This window comes from Mustelus asterias, chromosome 3 (genome assembly GCF_964213995.1).
Source record: "Mustelus asterias chromosome 3, sMusAst1.hap1.1, whole genome shotgun sequence".
In the NCBI taxonomy this organism is placed as follows: domain Eukaryota; kingdom Metazoa; phylum Chordata; class Chondrichthyes; order Carcharhiniformes; family Triakidae; genus Mustelus; species Mustelus asterias.
This window is the reverse complement of record NC_135803.1, coordinates 147030291-147054306: the sequence shown is the minus strand read 5'-3', so window position 1 is coordinate 147054306 and position 24016 is coordinate 147030291. Positions and strand designations below refer to the sequence as shown.

The 24016-nt window shown below is 44.8% G+C and overlaps 1 protein-coding gene across 2 annotated transcripts in view; it reads right to left on the bottom strand.

The window, feature by feature from the left end:
* The window catches only part of mst1rb (macrophage stimulating 1 receptor b), a 129879-nt gene that overhangs the window by 28228 nt on the left and 77635 nt on the right, over positions 1-24016 (bottom strand). For both annotated transcript variants that reach the window (XM_078209893.1, XM_078209894.1), the window contains 8 exons: positions 23507-23645; positions 22552-22688; positions 15196-15366; positions 13259-13352; positions 10685-10906; positions 8461-8610; positions 2943-3099; positions 518-610 (listed from right to left, as the gene is read on the bottom strand). In XM_078209893.1, coding sequence (XP_078066019.1) covers positions 518-610; positions 2943-3099; positions 8461-8610; positions 10685-10906; positions 13259-13352; positions 15196-15366; positions 22552-22688; positions 23507-23645 — 1163 coding nt within the window. The remainder of the gene's footprint in view (positions 1-517; positions 611-2942; positions 3100-8460; positions 8611-10684; positions 10907-13258; positions 13353-15195; positions 15367-22551; positions 22689-23506; positions 23646-24016) is intronic.

Here is a 24016-nt window from a genome sequence, read left to right as displayed (position 1 = left end):
TGCTATTTCTTCCTTGATGATAGATTCAAGCATTTTCCCTACTACAGAAGTTAAGCTAACCGGCCTATAGTTACCTGCCTTTAGTCTACCTCCTTTTTTAAACAGTGGCATCACATTTGCTGTTTTCCAATCTGCGGGAACCACCCCACAGGGGATTAGCAGGGTAAATACACGAGGTTGCAGGGATAGGGCCTGGGTGGGATTGTTGTCAGTGCAGGCTCAATGGGCCTCCTTTTGCACTGTAGAGATTCTATGATTCTATGGGGCTCTGACAAAGGGTCATCTAAACTCGAAACGTTGACTCTATTCTCTCTCCGCAGAGGCTGTCAGACCTGCCGAGATTTTCCAGCATTTTCTGTTGTGCCTTAAACTTATTGAGATTGGACACTTTTGGTAAAAAGCAGCTCTGTCTTAACAAATGGGTCCACCTCGCTTTCAGGAAGGAATTTTAAAATCAAAGTGCAGATTAAAAACTTATTTCATGGGTTTAGAAAATGACTTAGTTCCTGGGACTTACGAGAATTCCTGTAATCGCTGGGGACTGGTGGTACTGTGTTCAGAGTTATCATATTCACTGAAGCTTCCAAACGGTTCAGTAAATCCGCATGTTCTGAAAAACAAGATGTATCATTTTTGTCAGCTGGCTTAAGGCACCAAATTAAACCATTCATTGAACCAAACACGATGCATCATAATGAGACAATGGAAGTAGCAAGGGTTACGTGTATATCAAGGGGCGATTGATTTTCTGTGAATGGGAATTATATCTTGCACCCACTGTGCTGAAAATCCTTGAATGTCACAAAAAAGCTACTGACCGAATTGGATCCAAGGAGACCAGGGCCATAAACGGTCTCCCAGTAAAGCCAGCCATAACCGGGCAGCCATATTGTAGATCAGGGCAAAACATGGGCTCTGATTCTCAAGTCAGGACGGGAGAGCTGGATTAAATTGTGCCAAAGACCAGGGGCTGAGTGGAATCATAGAATCCCTACAATACAGGAGGAAGCCATTCGGCTCATCGAGTCTGCACTGACTCTCCAAAAGAGTAACCTACTCAGGCCCACTTCCTCACCCTATTCCCATAATCTCATACATTTACCATGTCTAATCCATCCAACCTACACATCCCTGGACAATAAGGACCAAGTTACCATGACTAATCCACCTAACGTACGCATCTTTGGGCACCAAGGGACTATTTAGTATGGCCAATCCACCTAACCTGCACATCTTTGGACTGTGGGAGGAAACTGGAGCACCCGGAGGAAGCGCATGCAGACACGGGGAGAACGTGCAAACTGCACACAAACAATGACCCAAGCCGGGAATCGAACCCGGGTCCTTGGCACTATGAGACAGCAATGCTAACCATCGTGCCACCCATGGTTTAACTTCACAGATGCTTTCTAAAAAAATTCATTCATGGAATGTGGGCATCACTGGCAGAGCCAGCATTTGTTGCCCAACCCTAATTGCCCATCAATTGAGTGACTTGCTTGGCTGTTGCAGAGAGCGATTGAGAGGCGACCACATTGCAGTGAGGGGTGTAGGCTCTGGAGTCACATGTAGGCCAGACTGGGTAAGGACAGCAGATTTCCTTCCCTAAAGGACATTAGTGACACCAGCCGGGTGAAGTCTTCAGGCTTTATGCCCATGTATATCCGTTCACATGTGCCTAGATTTAATAAGTGAACCCATTCATGGGAGCAGTAGCGCAGTGGTATTGTCACCAGACAGGTAATCCAGAGACTCAGGATAATACTCTGGGGGCCTGGGTTCGAATCCCACCACGGCAGATGGTGAAATTCGAATTCAGTAAAATCTGGAATTATAAGTCGATGGATGACCACAAAACCATTGTCAATTGTTATAAAAACCCATCTGGTTCATTAATGTCCTTCAGAGAAGGAAATCTACAGTCCTAAGTCGAAACCTTCTTGATATTGGAGAATAAGTTAAAGAATAAGATATTATTCAAGTGTTATACAAAAATCAGATATTGAAAAATTCTGAGTAGCCCCATATAGCCCCACTGTATAGGACAGTTCTACATGTGTTAGAAATCAATTATAAATAAGCAGATGGTGGGGGAGGCGATGGCCTAATGGTATTATCTCTAGATTATTAATCCAGGATGTCCTGGGGACCAGGTTTCGAATCCCACCATGGCAAATGTTGGAATTTGAATTCAATAAAAAATACCTGGAATTAAGAATCTACTGATGACCATGAAATGATTGTCGGAAAACCCCATCTGGTTCACTAATGTCCTTTAGGGGAGGAAATCTGCCGTCCTTACCCGGTCTGGCCTATATGTGACTCCATACCCACAGCAATGTGGTTGACTCTCAACACCCCCCAAGGCAAGAAATGTTGGCCATCCAGCGTCACCCTATGTCCCATGAATGAATAAAGAAAAGGACCAAGTATTGCTTGACAATAATTAGGCCATTCCGAGACAAGGTGATATGATTTGAAGGGATCAAATGAAGGATTGAAGGAAACTATCTTTGTTGGCGTGTTATCCATGGTTCTAGATGGAATTCCAAAAGATGAACTGTCCTGTGACAGACCGGAATTGTCATCACCACAAGCCTTCGACTTGAGCAACCAAGAAAGCCAAGAAAAGTCCTTTTAGTCATTGTTAAGCTTTTTCCTTGTATTGTTAAACAAAACTTTGCTGTCTATCTTTTTAACTTGTGATCTTTCCATCTTTTAATTGTTCATACATCTTTTGAACTTACTGTCTAAAGTGCTAGGCTCTGCCTGATGGGTCAGTCTATTGCGAACCAAATGATTTATTAGATCACACGAAATGGGGAATTTATTGACTCCGGTCAAACGAGTTGTACCCCGTAAATTATCGTAACACGGCTAACCGCGGAATGGGGTAATGGGGTGCTGTCAGAGAAAAGGGGGAAAATAGCAAGCAGGGTTACCTTGACTTTTCTTCCTGTATATCACCAGCACAGCAATCAAAATCAGTAACGCCAGCAAGAAGACCACAGTGCCAATGATGATTCCCACGATTGTTTCGGAACCTTCGTCGACATGGATGACGTAACCAATGAAATACTCCACATTATTCACCCAGAGCTGAAATGGGAAAAGAAGAATAAGAAGAAAAAAACAAGAGAAATTTATGAAGGGCTAGGGAAATTTGGCATGTCCGCTACGATTCTCACCAACTTTTACAGATGCACCATAGAAAGCATTCTTTCTGGTTGTGCGACAGCTTGGTATGGCTCCTGCTCTGCCCAAGACCACAAGAAACTACAAAAGGTCATGAACGAAGCCCAATCCTTCACTCAAGCCAGTCTCTCACCCATTAACACTGTCTACACTTCCCGCTGCCTCGGAAAAGCAACCAGCATAATCGAGGACCCCACACACGCTGGACATACTCTCTTCCACCATCTAGGGCGGCACGGTGGCACAGTGGTTGGCACTGCTGCCTCACAGTGCCAGGGACCCAGGTTTGATTCCCGGCTTGAGTCACTGCCTGTGTGGAGTCTGCACATGCTCCCCATGTTTCCTCCCACAGTCCAAAAATGTGCGGGTTAGGTGGATTGGTCATGCTAAATTGCTCCTTAGTGTCAGGGGGACTAGCTAGGGTAAATGCATTGGGTTATGGGGATAGGGCCTCGGTGGGATTGTGGTTGGTGCAGACTCAATGGGCCGAATGGCCTCCTTCTGCTCTGTAGGATTCGATGATTCTATTATCTTCCGCAGGGAATAAAATACAAAAATCTGAGGTCACATACCAATCGACTCAAAAACAGCTTCTTCCCAGCTGCTATCAGACTTTTGAATGGACACACCTTATATTAAGTTGATCTTTCTCTACATCCTAACTAAGACTGTAACACTATATTCTGCAATCTCCCCTTTCCTTCAGTATGTACTTTATGAATGATATGTTTTGTCTTTATAGAAACAATACTTTTCATTGTATACTAATACATGTGGCAATAACAAATCAAATCAAATTATTCCACCCTCTGCCTATGAATAGTTTCAAGTCCCTGAGCCGAAACACTGTGGAACAATCAGTCAAGCAATGCAGCAGCAGTGTAAACATTAGGGTAGCTCAAACTTTTACTTCATAAAGAATGACGTGGAGTGTACGTCCTATAAATTTGGCCCGACTTGTCTCTGCCGGTGTTTCAATTCCATGCAATTCTCCTCACACTCCTCGTCATCGACCAGCGCATCCTTCTATTGCTTTCTTCCTCGAGTACTCTCCCGTCCCCTTAAATGTACCCATGGTCCTCACATCAACCATTCTTCATGGTCAAGAGTTCCACATTCTAACTGCCCTCAGTTGCTATCAGGGAGATGAGCTCCAATCACCTGAATGCAGCCCCCCACCCCCACTCACCCATCCTTGGGTTTCTTCTTGTATTCTCAAATTGGACCCCAAATATCAAAATGGAAGGTTTGAATCTACTTATGGTCAGTCAACATAGCTTTCGAATTTTGATCAATTTGGCCTATATTTTGATTCTAATGAACGTAAATAACATTGTGCTATTTGCATTGTTATGCCCTTCACCTACATTTACTTTGAATTATGTGTACAGAATCTCTACAGTACAGGAGGAGGCCATTCATCCATTAAATCTGTAAACTACATCCCACTATACAATAGGGAACTATACAATAAATGGCAGAACCATCAGGAGTATAGACACACAGAGGGACGTGGGTGTACAAATCCACAGGGGCATAGAATATAAAAGTTGGCATAGGATGATGCAGCTGTATAGAACGATGGTTAGGCCACATTTGGAATACTGTGTCCAGTTCTGGTCGCCACACTACCAGAAGGACGTGGAGGCTTTGGAGAGAGTACAGAGAAGGTTTACCAGGATGTTGCCTGGTATGGAGGGTCTTGGCTATGAGGAGAGATTAGGTAAACTGGGGTTGTTCTCCCTGGAAAGACGGAGGATGAGGGGTGACCCAGTAGAGGTGTATAAAATTATGAAGGGTATAGATAGGGTGAACAGTGGGAAGCTTTTTCCCAGGTCGGAGGGGTCGGAGGGGTCACGGGTTCAAGGTGAGGGGGGCAAGGTTCAACACAGATGTCAGGGGGACGTATTTTACACAGAGGGTGGTGGGGGCCTGGAATGCACTGCCAAGCAAGGTGATTGAGGCGGACACGCTGGGATCGTTTAAGACTTATCTAGATAGTCACATGAACAGACTGGGAATAGAGGGATACAAAAGAATGGTTTAGTGGGCACATGAGCGGCGTAGGCTTGGAGGGCCGAAGGGCCTGTTCCTGTGCTGTAATTTTCTTTGTTCTTTGAATTGCATTATGATGGGTCCGACTCATGTATGGCTACTGTTGAGTATTGTACAGTTATTGTTCTTTGTTCACTCAGGCCCTATTCCTGTAACCCCACACATTTACCCTGTTAATCCCCGTTAATATAAGGTAGGTCCATTCAAAAATCTGATGGCAGCAGGGAAGAAGCTGCTCTTGAGTCGATTGGTACGTGACCTCAGACTTTTGTATCTTTTTCCCAACGGACGATCATAGAATCCTACAGTGCAGAAGGAGGCCATTCGGCCCATTGAATCTGCTCCGACAACAATCCCACCCAGGCCCTATCCCCATAACCCAATGTATTTACCCTAGCTGGTCCCCCTGACACTAAGGGGCAATTTAGCATGGCCAATCCATCTAACCCGCACATCTTTGGAGTGTGGGAGGAAACTGGAGCACCTGGAGGAAACCCACGCAGACACGGGGAGAATGTGCAAACTCCACACAGGTAGTGACCCAAGGCCGGAATTGAATCTGGGTCTCTGGCGTTGTGAGGCAGCAGTGCTAGATTGTGTTAACCTAGTTAAAGTCCTGCTATCTTAGGAGGGTTTGGTCAAGAAACATCTTAGCCAAGAGGCAGGTGATTGGCTTGTTTCTAGAATCTAATGACTATAAAGATGTACAGCATCAGCCCACCTTCTGATGCCCCGTACTTGATCCCTGGTGAGTGGTGGTGAGAAGGGCCCCTCCTTGTTAGATCAATCATTGTCTTGTCAGCTTGGAACTGGCTTGTTCCTCATGTGTGGACTAGGTTTTGACTTAATTGGCTTTTTTGATTAGGAATAAATCATAGAAATCATAGAAATCATAGAAACCCTACAGTGCAGAAGGAGGCCATTCGGCCCATCGAGTCTGCACCGACCACAATCCCACCCAGGCCCTACCCCCACATATTTTACCCGCTAATCCCTCTAACCTACGCATCCCAGGACTCTAAGGGGCAATTTTCTTTAACCTGGCCAATCACCCTAACCCGCACATCTTTGGACTGTGGGAGGAAACCGGAGCACCCGGAGGAAACCCACGCAGACACGAGGAGAATGTGCAAACTCCACACAGACAGTGACCCGAGCCGGGAATCGAACCCGGGACCCTGGAGCTGTGAAGCAGCAGTGCTACCGTGCCGCCAAGTACCAAAAGAAAAATTATCGCACAGTCTAAGACCTTTCAACCAAAGTGAACCAAGAGGAGTAGAACCTCCTCAGGCTGAATGAATTACTGCGGGTATACAGTGAATATTACATGTATCTCAGTTGTACTGAAGCACATCAGAGTGCAACTTTTTCTATGTGGACAACCTTTAAAATAACTGTACCATTTGCAAAAGCATTGTAAAATGCCTGAAATGTTTCCTTCACTGCACTGAAGCATCTCAGAATGTTACTTGATGCATGTAAAGAACCTTTTGATTTGAGAATCAACCACTTTGCTGTGGTTCTGGAGTCACATGTAGGCCAGACAAAGTACATATGGCAGATTTCCTTCCCTAAAGAACATTAGTGAACCAGGTGGGTTTTTCTAACAATCGACAATGATTTGATTTGATTTATTATTGTCACATGTATTAGTATATTAGTATACAGCGAAAAGTATTGTTTCTTGCATGCTATACAGCCAAAGCATACCATTCATAGAGAAGGAAAGGAGAGAGTGCAGAATGTAGTGTTACAGTTATAGCTAGGGTGTAGACAAAGATCAACTTAATGTGAGGTGGGTCCATTCAAAAGTCTGATTGCAGCAGGGAAGAAGCTGTTCTTGAGTCGGTATTCTTGTATCTGAATAATATTGCTTTTTGTGTGATGGTCATTTTGGAATGTTAATGTTCTGACAGATTTATGAATAAAGTATATTTTTGGAAAGAAAAATCAGTTTATCGCTTCTCGGCCTTTTGGCTAGGATCAAGCATCAGATTCAGCCCAAGATGGGCTGCAATGCCTTTTCCTGAGCTTGGATCTCGAGCGGACGATGAATTGGATTCAATTGGAATTTGGAGTAAGCAAGGAATGGATTCGGGTTTGCCCGGTCCACTCTGAGCAGTGACTCTGTAACTTTAAGAATGGAGCAAATTGATTCTTTAAAAAAATGTTTTTATCCCTTCCCGGCCTTGTGGCTGTGATAAAGGGTGGGATTTTACAACCTCGCTCGTCCCGAGACTGTAAGATCCTGCCCGAGGTCAACGGACCTTTCCACGTTCCGCCCCTTGCCCGCTCCAATCCGTGGCGGGCAGGACTGTAAAATTCTGGCCCAAGCGTCAGATCAAGCCCAGGATGGGACGCGATGCCTTATCTTGTCTGCTTGGATCTTGTTCGTCTCTCTTGTGAGGACTTGTGAATTGGGTTCAATCGGAATTTGGTTTTTGGAGCAAATGAGGAATGGATTTGGGTTTGTTCTGTCCGCTCTGAGCATTGACTTTGTAACTTTAAGGACGGGGTAAAAATAAAAAATAAAAAGAGGGGGCGGGGGCAACCGTTACAGAGGGAGGATGGGGAAAAGTCTAAGCTCTAAAAACCAGCCTCCCATCCATTGACTCTGTCTACACTTCCCGCTGCCTCGGCAAAGCAGCCGGCATAATCAAGGACCCCATGCACCCTGGACATTCTCTCTTCCACCTTCTTCTGTCGGGAAAAAGATACAAAAGTCTGAGGTCACGTACCAACTGACTCAAGAACAGCTTCTTCTCTGCTGCTGTCAGACTTTTGAATGGACCTACCTTGCATTACGTTGATCTTTCTCTACACCCTAGCTATGATTGTAACACTACATTCTGCACTCTCTCCTTTCCTTCTTTATGAACGGTATGCTTTGTCTGTATAGCGCTCAAGAAGCAATACTTTTCACTGCATACTAATACATGTGACAATAATAAATCAAATCAAATGTCTGTTGGCCATAATGCACTGAGGAGCTTGAAAATTTGCGTCCACTTGGGCTGTGGGTCTGACATTGAATATTCTATACAAATACAAGAGTATTGAATTTATATTGAGAAAGCAAGCGTTTTCTGACTGCCCTGTCCATGACCCTCATAGTTCTGTACACCTCCTTCCATGGAATAGATGCTTTAAATTTCACTACAAACACAGCAAGCGGAAAACTTAGAGAGATAAATAGTTCAACTCGTAAACCTTGACTGGAAGCCCTTCGCTGGGGAAATCTTCTGCTTCAGCCTGGATCCTGCAGCTGATCTCCTGCAGCAGAATCTTTCGTTCACAGACCACGCCTCCTACAGTAAGAGTCACATTCAAACAGTCCTTTAGATCGAACAACATCGCGTGCTGTCTCCATGGAAACAAAACAAAACTCGTGTTAAAAACGTTGCCAGATAAACAGTTTACCTTTCAATCTTCTCTCACACTTCCAGTAAAATGAAAATCTGCCATAATTTCAAGTACAAAAAAAAAATGTCTTTCTTCCCCCCATCTTCAGCCCGCAGTCCAAAGATGTGCAGGTTAGGTGGATTGGCCACGCCCATTGGTGTCAGGAGACTAGCTTGGGTAAATGCATGGGGTTTTAGGGATAGAGCCTATGTGAGATTGTGGTCGGTTGTGGGTAGAATGGTCTCCTTCCACAGCGTAGGATTCTATGATTCAGCTGCGCGTTCAAAATGATCGATCTGAAAGTTAGTAACATGTCATTCCGTTGACACCCAAAAGTCTTAAAGTTTATTTATTATTCACAAGTAGGCTTATATTAACACTGCAATGGAGTTACTGTGAAAATCCCCTCGTCACACTCCAGCACCTGTTCAGGTACACTGACGAAGAATTTAGCACGGCCAATGCACCTAACCAGCACGTCTTTCGGACTGTGGGAGAAAACCAGTGCGCCCTGAGGAAACCCACGCAGACATGGGGAAAACGTGCAGACTCCGCACAGACAGTGACCCAAGCCAGGAATTGAACCCAGGTCCCTGGCGTTGTGAGGTAGCAGTGCTAACCACTGGGCCACCGTGCAGATCGATGAGGAATGCGCTTTCCCTTTTCGTTGCCTCCTTAAAATGGATTCTTTGGAAAATTAATGGGGATCTGATTGGGGTGTTTGATATAGAGTCAATACAGGACGGAGAGAGGCCATTTGGCCCTTTGAATGCATGCCAGCTCCCTGTACAGCAATCCAGTCAGTTCCATTCCCCCACTCTATCCCCATAGCCCTGCAGGTCCAATTCCCTTATGAAACAGTGGGGACGTTTTCCAGTCCTGTTCGCCATGATGGAAATTGCGTTACGGCTGTCAAGAGGGTCATAATGGGATTGACGCCAGGGAAAGTGTTGCCCTGGGTGACAATGCCACTACGCCATTGCCTCTCCAGCATTACTCTAAGGGATAGGGATTAGAATTAAGAAGGAAAAACAACTTTTAAAAACTTTATGTATCTGCTGATTTAAAGTTTCTGGGGGCGATCATACCCAAATAACTCCAAGTGCCAAACGATCGTGAAAACGGGAGAGAATCACTGTTTTTTTGGGCATGATAAAAATGGAATCTTACCGAACTCTGTGAAAAAATTGAAGCCAAACCTGTTTCTCGCCAGAAGGGGGAGGGTGCAGGGCCTAGCTCGCCGGATATCCAGCGCCGGTAAGATCGCGAGAGGAGAGAAACCGGGCACAAACCTGATGTCTCGGCTCTCTCGCGATCCTACCAGCTCGCCCCACCCATCGGACGGTGAGGCAAAAAGATAAGATTGCGGCTTCTGTGTTTCGGTGTGTGGGGTGAATCTTCGGAATGTTTTGGATGTTGATTTGAAAAGATGGACAGTAGGTTAAAAATATTTTACTGATATAAAGTTAAGGAATAACATCCTAGCATTGTTTGTGTGTTTACGAAGGTGTTATTAGGATAATAGGAACACATCAAAGTATGTCACTGGAAAATTACTAAGTACTTGAATTGCATTTGTGAAAAGGGGTGGGATTTAGGAGTTTGTACTTCTTCCTACTCCTTTTCGATTGTGTATGTGCTGTACAGACAAATAATTGGGGGCAGCACGGTGGCTCAGTGGTTAGCACTGCCGCCTCACAGCGTCAGGGACCCAGGTTCAATTCCCAGCTTCGGTCACTGTCTGTGTGGAGTTTGCACCTTCTCCCCGTGTCTGCGTGGGTTTCCTCCAGATGCTCCAGTTTCCACCCCTAGTCCAAAGATGTGCGGGTTAGGTGGATTGGCCATGCTAAAAATTGCCCTTTAGTGTCAGAGGGACTAGCTAAGGTAAATGCATGGGGTTACAGGGATTATGGCCTGGGTGGGATTGTGGTCGATGCAGACTCGATGGGCCGAATGGCCTCCTTCTGTAGGGATTCTATGATTCTAATTTCCGCACTTTCTCGCAGCTGAGGAGCCAAAATGATCGACTCACATGGATCTTAATCTCATCTTCATCATTCGTCAACTTGAATACTTTCCCATCTTCATCGTCGAATGGATGAACCACATAATCCTTCATGTATTCCATCTCAAATGACTTGAGGTTCTGCACACCGTCCATAATCACAGCTAGCATCCCTTCAATTTCATCATCATCATCAATCAGTGGGGTTTTACAGATCATCACCTCGGAAGCGTCTGGCTGCTCACATGGCTGCAGACAAGACCAAGAGTATTTAGGATTATGCAAATACTAACACATTCAGCTGATTCATGTAACAATTCACAAGAGAGCAGAGGCATTGCTGGTTTTTGATTCAATCTGATTTGATTGATTATTGTCACATGTATTGGTATACAATGAAAAGTACTTTTCTTGCCTGCTGTACAGGCAAAGCATACCGTTCATAGAGAAGGAAAGGAGATTGTGCAGAATGTAGTGTTACAGTCATAGCTAGGGTGTAGAGAAAGATCAACTTAATATCAGATAGGTCCATGCAAAAGTCTGGCGGCAGCAGAAAAGAAGCTGTTCTTGAGTTGGTAGGTACGTGACCTCAGATTTTTGTATCTTTTCCCGACGGAAGAAGCTGGAAGAGAGAATGTCCGGAGTGCGTGGGGTCCTTAATTATGCTGACTCCTTTGCCGAGGCAGCGGGAAGTGTAGACAGAGTCAATGGACGGGTTTGCGTGAAGGACTGGGCTACGTTCACGACCCTTTGTAGTTTCTTGTGGTCTTGGTCAGAGCAGGAGCCATACCAAGCTGTGACACATCCGGAGAGGATGCTTTCTAAGGTGCATCTGTAGTTGATGAGAGTAGTAGTGGACATGCCAAATTTCCTTAGCCTCCTGAGAAAGTAAAGGCTTTGGGGACAATAAGGGAAGGTCCCCCAGTTGGGGGCTACAGAAGGAACAGTTTTTGATCCTTTGGGAGTGATGTCAAGTGATTACATTGCTCTTGGAAGAAGATGGGACTGAAATATGAGTGCTGTAAGCGTTTATCAACCATTTTATTTGGCCCAATTTTTACGCTATTAAAATCATTGAGTTTCGCTTGGGTTATACAGTCCTGGGATACAGCAAACAAGGTGGAAGATATTGGGTATTATTTCCTTTTGGATTTAATGCCAATTTAATGGGAAATTTATTTTGTTTGCCCAATCAAAAAAATCACTCTGTGTCTTTAAACCACTGGGATCTTTCTGTACGATAACCCTTGAACACAGAGGGCCAACCTCTACCCCCACCACTCAATGATCTGGTCACCCATGCCCCCACAGCAGGCACACACCAGGGGGTCCCAACAGAAAAACATGAAGTTTTCTCATTGCAGGAGAAACTCAGCAGTCCCCTTCTCTGACCAAGGGTCATCGAGACTCAAAACGTTGGCTCTATTCCCTCTCCACAGAGGCTGTCGGACCTGCTGAGATTTTCCAGCATTTTCTGTTTTTGTTTCAGATTGCAGCATCCGCAGTATTTTGCTTTTATTTACGTTTTCTCATTACTTGGGTTAAATTGACAGGCCTGTGGTGGTTGGGCTTATCTTTACACCCTTTCCTGAAAAAGGGTGTAACATTTGCAATTTGCAATTCCCCACTCTGCTAGCACCACCCTGTGTGTCAAAGGAAGATTGGAAGTTTAAGGTCACCGCCTTTGTACGTTCCATCCTTACTTTCCTTAGTATCCTGAGATGCACATCACCCAGTCACACTGAATCAATTTTACATTCAGTCAACAATAGTGGTAGTTTGTGTGTTCCAGTTCACTCAGGAAGGCTACGTTGCTATGGCAATGTGCCCATATATTTTATGGAGCTTTGGATAGAGGTGGTAGAGGCTCCAACTTTTCATCACACAGCTGACCAGGAATCACTCCCACTCTTACCAATCCATCACTCAAACCAACCTCCCATCCATTGACTCTGTCTACACTTCCTGCTGCCTCGGAAAAGCAGCCAGCATCATTAAGGACCCCACGCACCCCGGACATTCTCTCTTCTACTTTCTTCCATCGAGAAAAAGATACGAAAGTCTGAGGTCACGTCCTAACCGACTCAAGAACAGCTTCTTCCCTGCTGCTGTCAGACTTTTGAATGGACCTACCTCGCATTAAGTTGATCTTTATCTACACCCTAGCTATGACTGTAACACTACATTCTGCACACTCTCCTTTCCTTCTCTATGAACGGTATGCTTTGTCTGTATAGCGCGCAAGAAACAATACTTTTCGCTGTATACCAATACATGTGACAATAATAAATCACGTCAAAGCAGAGCTGATTTAAAACAAAAAAGCTTCCTTAAAAGCAAAGATAAAATTTGACAAGGTCACCGGTTTCGGTCACATCATGAACACATTATCATTGGCCATCAAATCCTGGGGTGGGACTCGAACTCAGAGCTCCTGTCAGAGGCAGGGATGCTACCACTGCACCACAAGCATTCCAGCCCTTTGAGTACCTCCTCCAGGACTTATTAATTATTTTAAAAACAGTTTTTAGCCGCTCTAAGGGAAAGAGATGGAGAAGAGGGATAGAACAATGGTGAAATATTTCTAATCTAAAAACTAACCTTTTCAAATGTTTTGTTTTTGTCATCAGTAAATACTAGTTTTGGTTGATACACGGAGTTCAGATCGGTCCCACTTATTGTGATGTTGAGGCCTCTGTGGAAAAAATGAGCTCATTGGATTAAACAGTGATTCCATTCTTAATACACGCATGCATGAGAGAGACGCATGCATGAGAGAGACGCACACACTCAAACATGCACACTCACATGCATGCACACATACGCACACCATACAAATACATGTTCATATGCACATGCACGCACATATGCGTGGACACACGCACAGACACACACACACACACACGTGGTCTGCAAAAGAGGAAGTGAAACCACGTAACCCCTTTGAAGAAACCACAGCTGTCAATCAGGCTTAGAATCTTTGTAAACATTGCAGTTGGGAACAATGGGGATACTTCAGATGCATTCAACCGTGAGGGGAAAAATGAATAAGTACAGTTGACTGAAGGCCGAGTAGAAAACCATTAAGCAATCATTCAAAGCCTATGTCAAAACCCTACATTATGAAATTGAAAGAGATCAGAAGTTTTCAATGGAAAACAGAGGGTTTCAAAGCATTTGAGCTTTTTGGGAAGGCTCAAAGGTTTCAAATAAAAGACTTCAAAATAAAAGGATGTGGAGGCTTTGAGGAGGGTACAAAAAAGATTTACCAGGATGTTGCCTAGTATGGAGGGCATTAGCTATGAGGAGAGGTGAGAGAAACTTGGTTTGTTCTCACTAGAACGACAGAAGTTGAGAGGTGACCTCCATAGAAGTCTACAAGATTATGAGGGACATGGACAGAGTGGATAGTCAGAAGCTTTTTCCTAGGGTGAAAGAGTCAATTACTAGGTGGCATAGGTTTAAGTTGCAAGGGGCAAGATTTAAAGGAGATGTATGAGGCAGGTTTTTTACACAGAGGATGGTGGGTGCCTGGAACTCGCTGCCGGGGATGGTAGTGGAAGCAGATACAATAGTGACTTTTAAAGGGGCATCTTGACAAATACATGAATAGAATGGGAATAGAGGGATATGGTCTCCGGAAGGGTGGGGGTTTTAGTTCAGTCAGGCAGCATGGTCAGTGCAGGCTTGGAGGGTTAAAGGGCCTGCTCCTGTGCTGTAATTGTCTTGGTTCTTTGTTCTGTGCCAATACACTGGGGCTGAATGAACAAGTGTGGAGAGGGGAACCCCACCACCCCTCCCCTGCGACCAAGTGAACTGACATCTCCTCTCCGTCAGAAGACTTCAAAGGGCTCTGCTCACACCTGCAGCATCTGAGAGAGAGAGAGGGGAATCCCGATTGCAGAATGGAGTGCTGCAGTGATTTGAAAGCCTGCCGGCTGTCCAGGAGGCATGGAGATTAAAGTGATCACTTCAAAGTTTCCACAGCTGACAGGCAGGAATTAAGATGTTAATCACAGATAAAAGCAAAATACTGCGGATGCTGGAATCTGAAACAAAACCCGAAAATTCTGGAAAATCTCAGCAGGTCTGACAGCATCTAAGGAAGGGCCATCCAGACTCAAAACCTTGGCTCTGTTCTCCAGACTCGAAACCTTGGCACTGTTCTCCCTCCACAGATGCTGCCAGGCCTGCAGAGATTCTCCAGCATTTTCTGTGATGTTGATCACAGAGCTGCCTGAGCTCACCATGCCAGGTGTGATCACCCGGTCTGCCAGGGTTAGAAGGAGCAGTCTAGCCACGGGTCTCAGGGTTTGGGTGGACAGGTCACGGGGGGTTGGGGGGGCGGGAATCCAGTCTATTCAATTTAACACTCCATCCCTGCCTCAGAACCCGTCTTAGGGGCATTGTAAAGTTCTGCCTTTTGGTTCACACAAGTAAATTTTCATGCACTGCTTACAACAGTAACGACAGCGGGTAATCTTTTGTTACCTTGGCGCCTGACTAAGCAACTTATACAAGACTAAATAGTGTCTCACGTCATGATGCTGCAGCTTGGGTAGATGCTGTTGATGATGGGGTTTTTGCGGTACTGGAACAGGAAGTCCCGCTCAGTTGTTACCCTTGCTGAGTCTATCACCACAATAGGAGGCTCCTCCTTTATCGAATCCACTTTTGCAGTTGTGCATTGTATAAAAGTATTATTTTTGCTGGCAGAAGTAAGTACAAAGGGATGAGAAATGTAGCCCATTTGCTCAAACAACATTTAGAACATAGAACAGTACAGCACAGAACAGGCCCTTCGGCCCACGATGTTGTGCCGAGCTTTATCTGAAACCAAGATCAAGCTATCCCACTCCCTATCATCCTGGTGTGCTCCATGTGCCTTTCCAATAACCGCTTAAATGTTCCTAAAGCGTCTGACTCCACTATCACTGCAGGCAGTCCATTCCACACCCCAACCACTCTCTGCATAAAGAACCTACCTCTGATATCCTTCCTATATCTCCCACCATGAACCCTATAGTTATGCCTTTTCTTTCAACACTTCTGCTCATTCAACAAGAAGAGAAAAATACCAATAGTCAACCTGTTTTTCCGATTGTACAGTGCAATAAATATGTCATTCAACCTCATGGGATGTTTGTCGAAGATCACTCTATCTTCATAAGCTCTTCACTCCCCTTCATTCTGGAATCGAAAACTCTCTTTCCAATTGCTCAGTCAATTGGAGGTGTGTTTAAAGTTTATTTATTCGTGTCACCAGTAGGCTTACATTAACACTGCAATGAAGTTACTGTGAAAATCCCCTAGTTGCCACACTCTGGCGCCTGCTCGGGTACACTGAGGGAGAATTTAACACGGCCAATTGGCACCTAACCAGCACATTTTTCAGACTGTGGGAGGAAACCGAAGCACCCGGAGGAAACTCACGCAGACACGGGGAGAATGTGCAGACTCCGCACAGACAGTGACCCAAGCCGGGAATCGAACCCGGGTCCCTGGCGCTGTGAGGCAGCAGCGCTAATCACCGTGCCACCCACCAGATTGATAAGATTTGTATTAGGCTCACATTGCCAACATTTGTAGATGTGTTTACATGATGCTAGAGTCAAGGAAAATCCAAGGAATTGGGGATGGGTTGGCTGCAGTGTACGACTGGTGAAGGATGCTGTTCCGCTTTTGCCCCTTTTCGCTGTAGTCCACTAAGAGTTAGCAATCTGGGTGCATATCGTGATGTAACTACAGGGCAAGGCAAGGCCCCAAGAGCTGCCTCAGCCAGTATGGCAATTGAACCCATGCTGTTGACATTATTCTGCACCACACTCTTAGCCAACTGAGCTAACCAGCCCCTGGGTACGCAGTGCACTGCACTCAGCAATATAATTATCATCTCTTCCAGCCATTTTGAAACTGTTATATATTGAAGTGGTTGCAGGTTGCTTTAAGAACTGATCACACAATTTGACGATGTCATTAGGGTGTTGCAGCGACCGCTGTTTTAGTTTCAGTTTATCCCCTGTACAGGCAATGGCTCCTCGAATAAATCTGTTGTGTGCTAGTGGGAATCTTCTTGTGGAAACCACATTATTTCCTTTTTGTTAAAACCCATAATCCCTAACATGGTTAGAACATTACAGAAACACTTGGGTAAAAATAAAGAAATATTTTGCATTGAAAGATTAAAGATGGGGAGGGTCGATTGGGTGACTCGGTGAGTTATGAACCAAACCAAGGGATCAGCAATCTTTTGCATCCAAAGAGAGAGGAATGGTCAAAATAAAAACTATTGGAAGGGTTTCGGATTTCTAAAGTAAATATTTGGCAAATTGTCAGAATGAATGATTTTCTTTAGAATAAAAATAAACAAAAATGTTAAAAGTAATTAATTTAAAATAAATCTAAAAAAATTAAATAAATGCAGTCAAATTAAAAATTAAATAAAAATAAGTTGAACAAATTGATAAGTTAAATGAATAATTAAATAGAATAAATTAATAAATTAAAATGAATTAAATAACCTTTAAAAATAAATATCATTAAAAAAAGAAATCAAAATTAAAATAGACATAACTCTAATTATTGTAAACCTTGACTATAATTTTAAATTTGAATCTTCTCTAAAATTGAGTGTGCAGAAAATTAACTTTGAATAAAACATTCAGAATAATTTATCATCTCAGCTATACCAGCTATAGAATAGCCCAAACGCAAAACCTCTTCTTCCAATCCCGTGGTACATATGAACTTATGAATTAGGAGCAGGATTTTGATTTGAATTGATTTATTATTGTCACATGTATCAACATGCAGTGAAAAGTATTGTTCCTTGCGCGCTATACAAAGCATATCGTTCATAGAGAAGGAAACAAGAGTGCAGAATGTAGTGTCACAATCATAGCTAGGGTGTAAAGATCAACTTAATGCAAAGTAAGTCCATTCAAAAGTCTGACAGCAGCAGGGAAGAAGCTGTTCTTGAGTCGGTCGGTGCATGACCTCAGACTGTCAATATCATGTCTGACAACTTCACTTTTGACGGATCTGCACTTCCCGCTGACGTACACAGATATTTGAAACTGATTCAGCATGGAAAGGCTGTGCAGTATCTTCCTCTACTGTTTGTAGCAATCTTTTGCATCCAAAGAGAGAGGAATGGTCAAAATAAAAACTATTGGAAGGGTTTCGGATTTCTAAAGCAAACATTTGGCAAATTGTCAGAATGTATGATTTTCTTTAGAATAAAAGTAAACAAAAATTTTAAAAGTAATTAATTTAAAATAAATCTTAAAAAATTAAATAAATGCAGTTAAATTAAAAATTAAATAAAAATAAGTTGAACAAATTGATAAGTTAAATTAATAATTAAATAGAATGAATTAACAAATTAAAATGAATTAAATAACCTTTAAAAATAAATAAAACAAGACAGGAAGAAGGTGGAAGAGAGAATGTCCGGGGTGCGTGGGGTCCTTGACTATGCTGGCTGCTTTTCCGAGGCAGCGGGAAATATAGACAGAGCCAAAGGATGGGAGGCTGGTTTGCGTGATGGATTGGGCTACATTCATGACCTTTTGTTGTTCCTTGCAGTCTTGGGCAGAGCAGGAGCCATACCAAGCTGTGATACAACCAGAAAGAATGCTTTCTATGGTGCACCTGTAAAAGTTGATGAGAGTCGTAGCGGACATGCCAAATTTCCTTAGTCTTCTGCAAAAGTAGAGGCATTGGTGGGCTTTCTTAACTATAGTGTCAGCATGGGGGGGACCAGGACAGGTTGCTGGTGATCTGGACACCTAAAAACTTGAAGCTCTTGGCCCTTTCTACTTCATTCCCATTGATGTAGACAGGGGCATGTTCTCCCTTACGCTTCCTGAAGTCGATGACAATCTCCTTCATTTTGTTGATATTGTGGGAGAGATTATTGTTGCCTCACCAGTTCATTAGATTCTCTATTTCATTCCTGTACTCTGTCTCGTCATTGTTTGAGGTCTGACCCACTATGGTGGTGTCGTCAGCAAACTTGAAAATCAAATTGGTGGGGAATTTGGCCGCACAGTCATAGGTGTATAAGGAGTATAATAGGGGGCTGAGAACACAGCCTTGTGGGGCACCGGTGTTGAGGATGATTGTGGAGGAGGTGTTGTTGCCTATCCATAGAAACCACAGAAACCCTACAGTGCAGAAAGAGGCCATTTGGCCCATCGAGTCTGCACCGACAACAATCCCACCCAGGCCCTATCCCTGTATCCCTACATATTTACCCGCTAATCCTTCTAATCTACGCATCCCGGGACACTAAGGGGCAATTTAGCTTGGCCAATCAACCTAACCCGCACATTTTTGGACTGTGGGAGGAAACCGGAGCACCCGGAGGAAACCCACGCAGACACGGGGAGAATGTGCAAACTCCGCACAGACAGTGACCCAAGCCAGGAATCGAACCCAGGTCCCTGGAGCTGTGAAGCAGCAGTGCTAAGCACTATGCTACCGTGCCGCCCGATCCTTACTGATTGTGGTCTGTGAGTTAGGAAGTTCAGGATCCAGTCGCAGAGGGAGGTGCCGAGGCCCAGGCCACGGAGTTTGGAGATGCATTTCGTGGGAATAAAAGTGTTGAAGGCTGAGCTGTAGTCAATAAATAGGAGTCTGACATAGGTGTCCTTGTTATCTAGGTGTTCCAGGGAGTGAGCCACTCAGCTCTTCGAGCCTGCTCCACCATTCACTAAGATCGTGGTTGATCCGATTGTGACCCACAACCCCACATTCCCACCCACGCCTAATAACCTTTCACCCCCTTGTCTGCCAAGAACTTATCGCGTTCTGCCTTAAAGACATTCAAAGATTCTGCTTCCACCACCTTTTGAAGAAGAGAGTTGTCGAGACTCTCTGTCTTATTTTATAAAGCGGAGGTGGATCCCCCCTCTGAGAACTAACACCTAACAACTCAAAGAGGAATACCTCACCTCATAATCTGTAAAATGTAAATGTGAAGTGGTACGATCGGCTCTTCAGCAACTTTTAACAGTTAAATCAAAATAACTCCCTGACACTCTCTCTCTAAAATCAACAAGTAACAATTTATTTATCTAACTAACAGTGAACAAGTGAACTAAACTATTAACGAATCGAATAAAACATGATTCTAATGGAATGCTATTCAGATAAGTGCAATTCCCACTTATTAGCAAAAGAAAATAGCTATGAGCTGTGGCAGGAGGCAGTTTCTCTCTCCCTCTCTGGAGAGCTGAACTAAGAGCCATTACCCTGGCAGATGGCAATTGCTCTCTGCTTTTGTCCCACTGCCACCCTTCTTTTACACCTGTGGTGTCATATCAATATCCCCCACAATAGGATTGGTCCTACTTGCCAATACCATCAAACTTAAATTTAATAGGTTCTTGGTATCTAAGTGCCTAATTCAAATTGACTGGCTGAATTCAAAAAATTCAAAAGCCTGTTGCCCTGGTAACACTGCTGCTTGACCTTTTGATACAAATGTTTCAGTTTGGGTACTCTATCTGTACTTGAATTTATTTTTAACTAAGCACAGAAAAAGCACCTCCTTTTGAAAGGGACTATGCAATGCTTTCAATAGCATTTTACAATCTTACAAACACCAATCTACAATTAGTCTACTCAACTTCACAACACTTAAATGAGCCACCTCTTATTTATAAACAGTGATCCCTAGTTCTAGATTCTCCGATAAAATTCACCCAGTCAACACCCCTCAGGATTTCAAAGGTTTTCTTAAAGGGAGCATTTCTATGCATGGTAGACTCACTTGGGTTCACTAAATAACCATCAAAAGTGACATGTTCTCTGTTCATTGGCACAAATAGGGCAGCACGGTGGCACAGTGGTTAGCACTGCTGCCTCACAGCGCCAGGGACCCGGGTTCAATTCCAGCCTCGGGTCACTGTCTTTGCGGAGTTTGCACATTCTCCCCGTGTCTGCGTGGGTTTCCTCCGGGTGCTCCGGTTTCCTCCCACGGTTCAAAGATGTGCAGGTTAGGTTGATTGGCCATGCTAAATTGATCCTAGTGCCTGGGGATTAACAGAGTAAATGCATGGGATTACGGGAATAGGGCCTGGGTGGGATTGTGGTCGGTGCAGACTCGATGGGCCAAACGGCCTCCTTCTGCATTGTAGGGATTCTATTCTATGAAAATATCTTGGCAAACGCAAAACTTACACGTGAAAGGAGAAATTGTTGTACACTGTGCTCTTCTTTGGCATTAAAATACGTGTAACCTGCACCAATTTCATTCAAAGGCGTGGCAAATGAGAAACGAGATTTCCCAGCCATCAATGGCATGGTGGCACAGTGGTTAGCACCGCTGCCTCACAGCGTCAGAGACCCAGGTTCGATTCCAGCCTCGGGTGACTGGCTGTGCAGAGTCTGCATGTTCTCCTCGGTGTCTGCAGGGGTTTCCTCTGGGTGCTCCGGTTCCCTCCCGCAGTCCAAAGATGTACTGGTTTTGTGGATTGGCCATGCTTAATTGCCCCTTAGTTTCTAAAGATGAGTAGGTTAGGGGGATTAGCAGGGTAAATACATGGGGTTACCATGATAGAGCCTGGGTAAGGTGCTCTGAGGGAGAGCCATTGCAGACTTGATGGGCCGAATGGCCTCTTTCTGTACTGTAGGGATTCTATGAACTTGAAACAGATGCTCGACCTATCTGTATCTAATCAGGGTCTTAGCATCCTAGCTGAAATGGGTTAGAAAACAAAGTGAGGCCTGTTCCACCTGGCTTTCTTCAAAATTCTTTAAGGATCTACAGCAGTTTCACTCAAGACTGGGTTAGTGAAGCTTAAGGAGGAGTTCCAAACCTATGCTGCAGGCCTGTGATTACCTTGTCTCCTGTCCAACAATCCCTCCCACCCTGGAACAAGCCCAAGGGAGCCTGTTGGCATCTGAAATGGCTGAATTGGTGCTGAGTTGGACAGGCAAGTTGCATCAAAATGTCTCACTGTTCTGGCTGCTAACCCATTCCTCACCAACTGATCACATCCCCTGCAGATTAAGTGCCTGTGTTATTATAGGCTGCGATATTGCAGAAAGTCCGAAGGGTGAATGCTGGATGCAAGGATGCCGTCCAGATTCAATGCAGCAACTATCCCCGCTAAAAACCGACGGTGGCACAGTGGTTAGCACTGCTGCCTCACAGCGCCAGGGACCCGAGTTCAATTCCCAGCTTGGGTCACTGTCTGTGTGGAGTCAGCATGTTCTCCCCATGTCTGTGTGGGTTTCCTCCGGGTGCTCCGGTTTCCTCCCACAGTCTGAAAGACGTGCTGGTTAGGTGCACTGGCCGTGCTAAATTCTCCCTCAGTGTAGCCAAACAGGCACTGCCAGAGTGTGGCGACTAGGGGATTTTCACAGTAACTTCATTGCAGTGTTAATGTAAGCCTACTTGTGACTAATAAATAAACTTTGAAAAAAACATTTTTAACTAACTTGGACCCAATGAGGCACACATTTCATTTCAAACAAAAAGTGCTGCAGCCGACTCATTCAGCCTAATCAAGGACCCCACGCACCCCGGACACTCTCTCTTCCATCTTCTACCATCGGGAAAAAGATACATAAGTCTGAGGTCACCTACCAACCGATTCAAGAACAGCTTCTTCCCTGCTGCCATCAGAATTTTGAATGGACCTATCTCGTATTAAGTTGATCTTTCTCTACACCCGAGCTATGACTGTAACACTACATTCTGCACTCTCTCCTTTCCTTCTCTATGAACAGTATGCTCTGTCTGTATAGCGCGCAAGAAACAATACATTTCACTGCATACCAATACATGTGACAATAAATCAAATCAAAATCAAAACCAGGTTATATGTTCTGAAGATGTAAATAATCCCTCTATATTGCTTTTCTCTATTCTCATCTCTTACCTGTTTATGGTGCAGTCTTTCCCATCAATCATCACTTTCTGGTTATTGCCAGTTGTCAGGTGTTGCCCCAGAAAAATAACGGCAGTCCCACCAGCGAGAGGGCCATAGGTCGGAGTCACCTGAGTTATGACGGGTTTCTGCAAAACAAAAATTATATTGGTTCACAGCTGTCCACAAATCCTGATATTCACAGAATTACACACCCTCCATTGGCACAGGAGATGCACAGTTTGCAAAGAGGCTGTGCCAGAGAGATGGGAACAGGCCCCAGTTCATTCCTTGATCTGTATGGAACTCAGTGGTTCTCCCGGGGCTAGAGGAAGATGCAGGGATGGATAGAGAGTGCACCCCCCACCTCTGATGAGCACCCTGAAAGCACATAATGGGAGACAAGATAGAGTATGGCTATAGCACACTCCTCCTCATGGGGAGCGCGTGGGGGCATGGGGAGCGCGTGGGGGCCGCGGGGAGAGCGTGGGGGCCGCGGGGAGAGCGTGGGGGCATGGGGAGCGCGTGGGGGCATGGGGAGCGCGTGGGGGCATGGGGAGCGCGTGGGGGCATGGGGAGCGCGTGGGGGCATGGGGAGCGCGTGGGGGCATGGGGAGCGCGTGGGGGCATGGGGAGCGCGTGGGGGCATGGGGAGCGCGTGGGGGCATGGGGAGCGCGTGGGGGCATGGGGAGCGCGTGGGGGCATGGGGAGCGCGTGGGGGCATGGGGAGCGCGTGGGAGTATGGCTTTGAGATAGAGGGTCAGCCATGATCACATTGAATGGCGGGGCAGGCTCAAAGGGCTGAATGGCCTACTCCTGCTTCTAGTTTCTATTTTTCAAGTGAACTAATCAGCAATTTTTGTGTGTGGTTCTGCAATCTAAAGCGAGCAGTTTAATAATAAAATTTGGCACTCGGAACCCACGTGTGAAAAAAATAAACCAATCATGATACTGCAGGAATCTCACCACAAATTGAAATCCTGGGAGGGAGAACGACCCACTGATGGAGAACTCGCCGTCATGCTTCTTCTCTTGAATAGTAATGTTGACCTCTGTCAAAGTCTCAGGCTGCGGCTCTCCCGTGACTTGTAGTTTACACAACAACCTGTCAGAAAACACCCCCATCTTAAAATAAAATCAGGCACGCAGTTCATTTCAGAGAATAAGTGCTGCAGCCGACTCGTTCAGCCTCTTTCAATATCTTTCGAACAAAGAGCAAAGGTGAATGCGAGGTTATGTTGCAGCTGTATAAGTTGCTGATGAGGCCACACTTGGAGTACTGTGAGAAAGGATATACTGACACTGGAGGGAGTGCAAAGGAGATTCACTAGGTTGATTGCGGAGTTGAGAGGGTTGGCTTATGAGGACAGACTGAGTAGACTGGGACTATACTCATTGGAATTCAGAAGAATGAGGGGAGGATCTTATAGAGACATATAAGATTATGAAAGGAATAGATAAGATAGAAGCAGGGAA